Source organism: Elaeis guineensis, chromosome 6 (assembly GCF_000442705.2).
Source record: "Elaeis guineensis isolate ETL-2024a chromosome 6, EG11, whole genome shotgun sequence".
In the NCBI taxonomy this organism is placed as follows: domain Eukaryota; kingdom Viridiplantae; phylum Streptophyta; class Magnoliopsida; order Arecales; family Arecaceae; genus Elaeis; species Elaeis guineensis.
The window spans coordinates 30486117-30497720 of NC_025998.2; the positions used below are offsets into that span (position 1 = coordinate 30486117).

Sequence of the window (11604 nt, forward strand, 5' to 3'; positions counted from 1 at the left end):
TCTGCTCTACTAGAATTAGGGCAGCTTTGGCTTAAGGACACTGAAACATGCAAGAGATTTACTGAGACATAAATTCTCACTGGATCTTGCATGGAGTCACAAGAAGATACTTCTTAGTATGGTCATGGTAAACGTTGAGCTATACTGGGGGAAGAAGAAAAGGAGATAATGTTAGACTTGAAACAAGGTCTTGATAAAGAGCATCATGAAGCTATGTGTTTGTGGAAAACTTCTATGCTCATATTAAGGCAAAGAAGAAGATGAATACTATTGCCATTGGCAATATAGTTTGTCAATTAGTTTGCAGTAGGCCAAGGACTTGGGTCTGTTGGCCGGCACCCCTCTCCTAAGCACTTGTTCCGGGGAGATGTCCCAAGTCTGAGTACTCCAACTGGTTGCATTCCCAATGTATTTTCAAAAATAGAAAAAGAGGTAGAGTGTTTGAAGCAGCATGTGTACTTTAAGCTGAGGGTGATTTCTTGATGACACCTTTCCCGTGCCTGAATAAATGATATGGCCCTCTACATGAGTGAAACAAAAAGTAAAACTCAAAGCTGACCCCAACTAAATGGGATAAGGCTTGCTGTCATCACTAGCTGTTTGAATGACACAATCTCTTGTTTCAGATGTGGTCTTCACTATTTCCAAAAAGATCTGGTCTTCATCTCCATTGGTCCAGTATGCCAATGACATGGAGAGGTTAAAGGTAAATGAACTATTACACTCCATGTAGGCTTGAATTGGCTATCAGGCGTACCCATAACATTTAGTGCTACATTGACATCAAAAGACATACAATTACTACAATCCACTAGAGTAACAAAGATAAAAAATGTAGGAGGAGCATACAAACAATGTAAGAGGAGCATGAAGAGCCATGAATATGACGCTCATTGACGTTTCTATAGAAACTAGGCTTTCGTGCCTTTTCATTTAGGCATTTGGTTTTAACAAGTACCTTTTGAGAGGTTATTTTCTCAACTACTTCTTACCATGCGGCTTCTTTCTTCTCTGCACCTTTTGCTTATTAAATAGGGGATTCTCAAGTTAAGGTTTCAACATCAGGCTACCAACCGCAGCCATTGATATGTGATGATATAGTTTAGACTACAAAGATAGAGATATGTGAGCAAACCGAGAGCGAGAGAGAGAGAAAGAGAGGGGGGGATTCCATATATTTGATTGGAATTTCCCTTTTTTTTTAAAAGAAAGATATATTTGATTGGAAGATTTATGCAAGATAGTTTACTAACATGGACAAAGGAACGAGGCCAAGCCCTCTTTTCTTCAGTTCTGTACATTCATTGGTCCCCTCAACAAAACCCAAATCATTTACAATATTACTTTTCGGCTCTAAGCCATTCCCACAACCAACTGCTTCTTCCTACAAACCAAAGAGGGGAAAACTTGGTATTAATTCAAGCCAATGAAAACAAAAATAACGACGACAACAACAAGAATATCAAATTTGTTTAAAAAAAATAGACACCTTTTTTCTCACTTAAAAGTGGGAAAAAAAAAAGTATCAACACCGACAAATTATGTTACCTGAGGAATCCCTTTATTATCATCAGCTTTTTCCCTTGGTTGCACATCTGAGTGATTCCAATCACTAACCTACACCAAAACCAACCAAAAATAACCATCTAAACCAAAAAATAGAAGACTCATATCAATTTTAGAATCAGAAAGCACTGAAACAAAATTAGAACACATGTTCTTCTAACCTTGGGACTATTAACAGGAGAGCTAGCAGTATCTTCCAAAGGATCCTCATCCAAGGTCCCACCCGCCTTCCTCTTCTTAAAGCTGAGCTTCTTGCAGCTCTTTGTGACCTTGGTTCCGGCCAAAGGCTTCCATGCAACACATGAAGCGGCATCAGAGATGATAGAAGATCCTCCCTCAATGCTAAAAGAGCAACCATCTTCTTCCCTCTTCTCTGATGCTAGGAAGTCCTCAAAATACATGGTCCAACCACTTTCCTCAGAAGAAGGTGGTCCTTCCTTGGAGCAGAGAGACCTGTTCAAAGAAGAATGCATTGATTCCTCCATCATATGTGTGAAGAGATGGTGGGCTTGCACATCAGGGAAGAGCCCTAAAGTAGTTATATATACACAACCAAAGTAAAGAAAACAAATGCAGATAGTGATAGAGAGAGAGAGAGGTGAGTATTATATTGATGTGGGGTAGAGGGTGTTGGGGGAGTTAAAACGAACAGTAGCAAACAAAAGTCTTGGTGAGGGAACGTGCAAGAAGAGCAAAGGAAGATTTTGACCTCAACAACTTTAGACAAAGTTCCACACCAAAATTTCTTTCTTTTTTACCATATTTTTATCTCCGTTGCTGCTTTTTAATAAAGACTGCCAGCCATCTATGACTTTGGTCGGTCTACGGCCGTTGTTGAACCGTTGTTACAGTTTAAAAGGGCAAGTATTGGTTGCCTCTACAACCAAATGTGCGAAGGGTTTTTGGCTGGGCATTAAAGGAGTGCAGAGAAAGTCTTGGTAATCATTGCTAGGAACGTGAATGCAAATTTTATTCAACAAGATGCCTTGTGCTTTCAAGCTATTGCCAAGAAATTTAAAGTTTCTTTCTGACTACAGGGCCTAAGAACTTTTGTTGCCTATTGAAAAATAAATATACCCAAATACTAAGATGTATCAAGAGAGCATATCCATCCTATCTGCGTCGAAGAGGTTCCAGCAGCATGGAGTTGATTGGCATAATATCATCTTGCATATAAAAAACTCCAGTTGGCTAGACCTATTGAATAGGTTGGTTGGATTTAGGTGAAACTAATTTGAGGCTAAATGTAGGTTTAGCAAATGTTTTAATATTACAATTTGTTATAAAGAACATTAATACCATAATATAATATGTTGAAGCACTCTAGTGACCATCATATTTGGTGCTACAATTAGGTTTATTGAGCTAAAAATTCAGAAACATCTAGCATGTTGTTTGATTGTATTTTATCAAATAGAGATAAGCATGCAAACACCAACATTGGTCACTTAAAGTGTAAACAACATCTTTCCTGATCACAACTATTTTTGAAGAACGTTGTGGGAGTAATTAATCAACCTTCATGCTAGAAATGCATCGTAACACTATTATAAGTAGCAGTTTCATTATAAGCCTTTGTTTGCCGATTTTTCATTTTACATTATATCAATTGCTAGAATTATCCAGAGTATAATTGTGAATATTGGACACTAGACTACATTCGTATAGCTCGGTTAATAGAAGAGTAACAAAAATTAGGTATGATTGATTTGCTAAGGAGAATTTGGGCTCAAATTAATCTTGATAATGTTTATTTTCAAGTGTTTAGCTTGCATAACTACAATTGGTGAAGGTCCCATTATTTCTTTCACAAACGAAAGTTGAAACATATATTTACAAGTTGGTCAGTGGGCGTTATCTACCATTAAAAATATATAAATTTTTTTTCTGTTGTGCTTAAATGAGCATTAGGTTTCAGTTGGAAAGGTGATAACGGCATTGGTGGTGACTGTACCCACATGGGTGACGTTGATCTTTTGACGTGCTCGCAAATCCACGTCCACCAGTTGACATTATTCGCGCACCGGGCGGTTTCACACCGTGAGTTATGGATGCAACCTATTTATTCGTATAGGCGCTGCTCACCATTTTGTCCCGAAAATGACCCTTCAGTGCCCTCTTTCAAAGCTTTCAACAAGTTGTTCAGCCCTTCATAAATCCATCGCAAAGTGGCCCTGGGAACAAGAGCTTTAAGTTCTGTGATCAAAATTTTAATATATATATAGTCATTTCCTTTTAGTAAGTAAATGCATTTTCTAGGATATTTTTGCCCTAATAACAAAATAATGATTTAGGTTTTGTACACCTTCTGCTTAATAATTGATTTTGAGTTTGATCCTCAGTGGATGCATCCTATGTTGCAGGTGACTACTTCGCTCACAATATTGACTATTATTTGTCCATTTTGAGCTTTGACTCAATTTTACTATAATGAAAGTGTTATGATCGGATACAACAAAACCAAAAATAATAAGAATAAAACATTATTATTATTTAACTATGTCACGGTTCACCTAACTAATATATTTTTATACTAAAAGATATTAAAATTTTAGATATAAATAATTGAAACATCAAATCATAAATATTAAAAAAGGTACTTATTTAATAAAGATCGCTATGTAAATTCTCCATCTGACATACGCATCACATGATCGCAGCCTTTCAAAACTATAATAGCAGCTATTATTTAGGTTGTTAGTGTGATAGTGCTCAAGGCTGCCAGCTAAATTTTTTGATTCGATCTCTTGATGGCTGTGTAATGGAGACTTGTGGATCTTTACTGGGTATAAACACTAATCAATGATGGTTATGCAATCCAAAATTTCTTTGAACTTTGTTTATCTTAATATTTTTAAAAAAAGAAAGAAAAGTACAATGCATCACCTATCCAATCACTGAAAAAATTATTAGATGTGTTGCGGTCAATCCCCTCGTCGCCGGAAACGAACGCCTGCAAAAGAAATCCGCACTGACCGGGATGACTCCGGCGGGGATCCTCCGACGGTCAAGACAGAGAGGAGACTAGGCAACAGTAGAAAAGAATCAAGGAGCTCAGCGAGAGAGAGAGGGAGAGAGTAAGCCCAAGGATTTCGAAAGGACCTCTTCCAGTACTGTTGCCTTCCCCTTTTATAGTAGAGCGCGGCATGGCGCCGTCATTAATGGCACAGACAATGGGAGAGTTGTCAGATCGCCGAAGACTGTCAGAGTCGCCGTGGGGCTGTCAAATCACCGTGGGACTGTCAAATCACTAGAGTTGACCCCTGTCTAGGGTAGGACGACGTCCCAAGGCGGCTATGCCGCATGCCTCTGTCAGGACGGACGGCCTTCAGTAGTCGTACGGCGTTTGGAGGAGCCGATCGACTGTACGTCGGCGTCTGGTTGTGGAATGTCGGGTGAAAACCCAAGGACCCTCCGACGGTCAGTCGGGCGCATTGCGAGGGTCGGATATCGGGCTTCGCAGTTCGGCCAGTCGGAAACAGAGAAGGTCTGCCCGAACGTCATATATTCGGTCGGACGACGTCGGCAGTCATCGGTCGGTGCGGTCGGTAGAGTCGGGTACCGGTTAGACGGATCCGACGGTGAGTCGGCGTGAGAGGGATCGGTCGGTTTTCCCAACAAGATGGATCGATGGATCAATCCAAATCATGAAGTTAGTATGCGATGGATAGCAAGATGAATTCTCATCCATGTTTTGCTCTTGAATTGCTTAAATATAAGAAGGATGATACAGCGAGTGAACATCGACAGGTCCACCATACTTGATCTATTTAATAAGTTCCTCAATCATTGGGCTGGAGGTTCTTACCCGAGCTGTCCCACTTGGACTGACCGCTACGAGACAAAGCCTCTCGTCCAGCCGATGACCTCCACCCCAAACGCGTAACTAAACGAACGGGTGGGAGACCAAAGGAAGCCGGGGTGCATTTATGGGAAACCTCGTCCTCATGGCTAAACTTTGGCAGCCACGTCACTTGGGCGGCTCCATTGAAAAGAAAGAATTGCCTGGAGCGCAAATCTCGGAGCACGTGCACGGTGGATAATACGTAATCGGGAATTCGGGGAATACAAGAGTTAATGTGGCGTGTTATCCACCGTGGGATTTGGCTGGTCTACCTGGGCGTGGTCCGACTTGTATTGCTTCGTGTCAAGGATTTCATAGAAAGGTGCTTGAATTTCTTGTAACACTGCCATGTTTGTCAGAATCATGCTGTAAAGTTGCGTTGATCCCGACAAAACCATGAGGAAACTAAAAGACGTTCTTCCAAGTTAGGTGAATCCATGATTATCAGGATATGGTTTTTCCAACAATTTTTAAATTTATTAATATTTTTTATTTGGTGTAAGATGAAAGTATTATGCATCTCTCACACGAGGGTTGGAGTACAAAGGTCAAACAGCTTGAATGGAACAGCAAAAGCAAAGCTCCATGTTATAGCCACTGTGTGATCAGCTATATAACCCGCCGTTCAGTTGGCAACACTATTGACTTTCCTATAGATATATTTAACTTCAAAGGATGGAAGGCTAGTCCCTATTAGCCAACAGTCATAAACTGAAGGCATGGTGATTAACATTATCTAGCACCATCATTGATAACTACTTCACTACTATAGAGGAGTCTTTCTCTCGAAGAATATGATAGACTCTCAAAGTCTGCATAGCATACATCAATTCTTTCTATGTGCCAGATGGTTGAGTCATTAGAATGCTAGAATCAAAAACTTAGGCACCACCTGCTAGAATCTTTCCTTTGTGGTGCACACTACCATCGAAATCTTGACTGAAATTAATTTAGGGTATCAATTAACATTTAATGACTTGAGCTCAAGTAAAAAAAAAAAAATCCAACAGAAAACCTGAAATTGTGAGAAACAATATCATGCTCTAAGTTATTTGATGGATCTTGTAAGTTATAACAATATATTTTTTTGATGAAAGTTATGGTATTTGCACATATAAGGGAAACTTCTATACCCTTGATAATTTGAGATGAGGAGTATAGAGTTTGGATCCCCTCCGGTTCATGTATGAAAGTTCTGGTTTTCAATCATGCCTGTCCAAATGACCGAGTCCAGCATATTATGGTACTTTTTGTTTCACATTCAAGTTAGAAAGATCTTGACTCAAGAGTATCTGCCCGTAAATCCCTCCCAACAGCATGTTAGGGTGCATATGACCATTTGCTACACTCCTTTATATTATTCCTTGCATTAGACTTGATTTTTGTGGAAAGTTGAAAAGTGTGATGCCAAGATGGAAATCCCTAGTTCTCAAACCTCCTATATTCAAAAAGACATGTTTGGTATGCAATTAAGCCCATGGTGTTTTTTTTTCCAAAAAAAAAAAAGTATGAAGAATGGTCTGCGTTTTGATCGTCTGGTAATAACTTTATTGGTTTCAATACATTCCTTGTTGCATTTTTTTTTTTTTTTTGGGTAAAACGATTCTTGTTCTTTTCAAAAGAACATCCATGCGTTGAACCAATTCCACCGCCTTTGTAGAGCCAAGATTCTCATGCCAATTTATTGTGAGAAAAAGTAGCTTTTCAATGGGTTAAGCCTGGTCTTATGACGCCACCAGTCTAGCCGTCTATCATGCATTTGTTCAATAGCCGTTTGTCCGAAGGAAAAGTTGGAAACTTCCGTGTGGGAACGGCTTGTATGCGGAAGAACGATTGGTTGTTTCACAATGAACGATCCGATTGCATCTTGTACAGATCACAAAGCACTCCGATCTCTCTGTTCCACCGTCTGTTTAGATTTTGAAGCAACCATTGCATGATCCAATAGTTGATATTGATACGAAAAAGATTAATCATTTTTTTTCGCATGAAAGATACAATCTGAGGCCATGACACGTGCATGCCACCTCTAGATATTTGGGTCCACTGTCCATTTTTTTTTTTTTTCTCAGTACAAAAACAGGAGGCAAGCCCAAGTTAAGCTTTTACAAACAAGTTCCATAAGCATCAACTGCCAACGATGTAAAAAATTTTCCTGGAAAAGACTCAACCTTTGCCCAATTAGCATCCGCTTCTCGTCCTTGTGATGCCAGCCAGTTTTGCCACCATAGTCGTTCTATCAAGAAGCCTCTAAAAGCCCAACAAGCCCTCCTCATTTGTTATAGGAGAAATTTTTTGTGCACCGTGGGCGATGTGCGCGCTCTCCTCATTTGTTATAGGAGAAATTTTTGTGCATCGTGGGTGGTGTAGAACTGCATGCACCGCCTGCGGTAATTGGTTCATGCACGAAACTGGGATGCGACATGCGGCAAAAAAAAAAAAAAAAATTTCATCGGCCCCATATGGAAACCAATAACCGCAGATGGTGTGCGCGGTTCTACGCCGCTCGCGGTGCACAAAAAATTTTTCTTTGTTATACGTTCTAAAGTAATGAGTTCAAAACTCCTGCTCATTAAGCCCAGATACCATAGTCAGAGAATCTAGATAACTTATGAGATAGAGCATTTAGGTAACTTATGACTTTCAGCATGAATGAGACGATCTAGGCTGTCACGAGTCACAGAACTAGCATCAATTCTGCATGCTCTTTCGTTGAACCATCAAAATTCACCATCAATACTCTTAGGGGATCTACAATGTCTCTAAATCTAGTAGTTATCTGATAATTCTACACAAGATGCAGAAATGGCAGATTACTGCAATATCACACACACACACACACACATATATATATAACGAATTTAAGGCAACTTTCTTATAAAAAATCAATGATTATAGAGATAATTTCTAAGATAATACTCCTAAAGTTTTCCACACAAATATCACACCCGTGGAACCTCTCTCTTGTCTCTATGGAATAGGCTCTAGCCTCGTATGCATCAAGAAAGGAGCCAGGGTAGCATGTCGGCAAGTGCATCATGATCATGACCGACTTGTCTGGTTCCTCCGCAACATCCCATCTGGCCAGACCAGTAATTTAGTCTCTCATGTCTCCTATCGTCATCTAATCTTCGCAACACCTTTTTTTTGTGGGAACATGCTCTAACCTAACATCCAATTAATTAGTCCCCCGTGATCGATCTCAATGCATTCTAATTCATGCTTATCATGCTACTTTTACGCAAAGCTTTTTCTTCTTCTTTTTTCTAAGGATGGAACAAAGGATTTTATTACTGAAGAACTTTTAGGATTCATTTGGTTCCGACTACAATCGGAATCAAAATCGAAATAAACTAGAGTGAAAATGAGAATGGCTATATTCCCCGTTATTTTTGGTTCGTGACTGAAATTGGAATGAGATGTAAATATTGAAAAATAGTCGGAATTACATTCTGATAGATCGAGACATCCTCATTTTCTCTAAAATTTCAATAAAAATTAAGGCTGACAAAATATGATCTGACCCACCAACCCAACCTGTGTTTAACCCACCATAAAAAGGTTTGGATTTAGGCTAAACGAATTTGGATCATGAACGGATCAATCCATTTAACCCGTTTAATAAGTTGGTCGGATTTGGATGTTAGATATCTGAACCGTTTAATCCATTTAATATTCAGATCGGGTTGAGTCAGATAATCCATTTAACCTGTTTAACCGATTTCTGACCTATTTAATCCGATCTGTTTAATCTGTTTAACTCATTTAAGATCCGTTTAACCTGTTTAAAATCTTTCTTATCTATTTAATCCATTTCTGATCCATTTAACCCGATCTGTTTAATCCGTTTAAGCTAATTTGACCTATTTAATAAATAGGTTAATGGATCGGGTCGGATTACCTATTTAATAAACAGGTCGGTTTCATGTTGGAATTTTTGACCCATTTAATAAACATGTCGGATTTGGATTGAAGATTTTCTGATCCGATCCATTTATGACCCGACCCGTTTATGATCCGATCCGATCGGATTGCCACCCCTAATAAAAATAGAACTCCTTCAATTATCGGGCCAGAATGGGGGAGCACTATTTTCATTTTGAGATGAAAGTGTAATTCCTCCCAACAAAATATGCTCCCAATTATCACTGTCAATGGAAACGACATGGTAGTCCTAAATTGGTGATTCATAAAGACGCTTGCTGGGTTTTGGCACCTATATGAGATTGTCAAATAATTCTTAGTGGAGGTGATGATAACTTTTTTTGGAATGAAGAAACATGCGACATTGTAGGAACATGGTCAGGGTAAGGGCTCCACCTAATCTTTCAATTATTATCATGGATTCACTTTGCAGGGCGGGTGTTCCACGCCCAAGGTTTTGAAGGCCAGATTGCCGTGCACATGAAAGTACTTGCACTGCCTCTTGGCTTCTGGTTGTGGGCCTCTCTGCCACATGGCTGGTTGGATACTGATCTTATACTGCCAGAAAATGAACAAACAATACAGCATAATTCTCTCAAGTTTTCATGTTTTGCGCTCAAATCCTTCCATTTTTTTCAAAATGTCCAAATGTTGTCCACCAAATTAATATTTCATCTATCCCTTCTGTCCATCTATATTAATCAACCTTCAGCAAAAAATTCACATCACCATCATGTGAATCATAAAATTTGCCGAATTTTTTTAAAAATACCCTTGGAATATGAAGTAAAGAGGGAGTAGAAGTTCAAGTTGTCCCATCTCCAATGATCCCAACTCTGGACTACCCCCAACTTTAGCATTATGATGGTCAGTCATCTAAACATACCCACATGCACTCTCGCCATCTTTGCTGCTGTCACTGCCATCGTCCGCTAGTGCCGCGAACTCCCGCCTTGCCGTGATTACCGTGCGCATAAGAGCACCTGCTACTTGGTCTCCGGCTACGATATTATTTTTTGATAGACCAGATCCACCACCGAGTTGATGGACCAATCTAATGACGAAGCAATATACACAGAAGCACATGTGTTATACTCATTTCCCATTTGTCTATCCTTGTACGTGTTGCTCCATGGTTAGACTGGTCCACCAACAAAGCGGTGGACCTGTCTAACCAGTAACCACTCCTAGCTATGGGCCTGTATCAGCACATGGCACCTTGGATACTAAGCTAATGTTGCAATCAAAATTAACGTAAGTATGTGCTAAATCTTCATCAAGTTTCACATGTTTCATTCAGATCCTTTCATATTTAAAACGTCTTAATGTGGCTCACCAAATTACAATTTTGTTTCAATCTAATCTTTCCATCCATCTCTGTTAATCAACTTTCGGCAAAAAAACTCACATGACTTTCATGTGAATTATAGATGTTGGGATATACCGGCTGACCCCTATAAGCCGACTTATCCTCAGAACGGTCCGACCGACACCCGACTCTACCCACCGGACGGACAGACGACTCCGACAATGACTGTTGACAATATCCGGCCAAAGGTATGCCGATTGTCGGCCAAAGATATGCCGGCCAAATAGACCAATACTGTTTCCAACCGGTCGAACGGTCGAACCCATATCACCGACTCGCTATCGGGGGTGGAAGCCGACATCCGACTTCCACAAGGCACTAGATCAGCCGACGGTATTTTCGAGTCATCACCCGACATCCCGATAACCAAATACCGACATATAGTCGGTCAGCCCGTCCAAACGTCGTACAACTGCCATGGGCTGTTGTCCTACCAAGGACATGCTGTATGATCGCCATGGGGCGTTGTCCTGCTAAGGACATAGATTAATTCTAATGACCTGACAACCCACGATTTGATAGCCCCCGGTGATTTGACAATTCCCTAGTTGTCTACACCATTAATGGCGGGACCATACCACATTCTACTATAAAACAGGGTAAGGCAACGGTTTTGGTAAGATCTCTCTCTCTCTCGTTGAGCCTCTGATTTTTTCACTGTTGCCTAGTCTCCTCTCTGACTTAAGTATCGGAGGGTCTCCGCCGGAGACATCTCCGGTCAGTGAGGATTTTTCTTGCAGGTGCGCGTCTCCGGCGATCAGGCGACGAGGAGATTGGCCGCAACAGATTTGGCGCGTCAGATAGGGGGTGGCCGCGGCGGTGGTAAGACAGCGAGCTCCATAGAGCTTGAAAAATCTCTCGAGATCACAAAAATCAGGGCTCAGCGATCGAGAGCTACCGG

The 11604-nt window shown here is 40.3% G+C and overlaps 1 protein-coding gene across 1 annotated transcript; it reads right to left on the minus strand.

Annotated features, from left to right (window-relative positions):
• Window positions 1–633: 633 nt before the first annotated feature.
• Window positions 634–2069, minus strand: LOC105046907 (vascular-related unknown protein 1). Its single transcript, XM_010925657.3, has 4 exons — window positions 1728–2069; window positions 1549–1617; window positions 1254–1384; window positions 634–772 (listed from the first exon to the last, which is right to left on the minus strand). The coding sequence occupies exons 1-4, from the start codon at window positions 2052–2054 to the stop codon at window positions 748–750; spliced, it is 552 nt and encodes a 183-aa protein (XP_010923959.2). The 5' UTR covers window positions 2055–2069; the 3' UTR covers window positions 634–747.
• Window positions 2070–11604: the final 9535 nt, after the last annotated feature.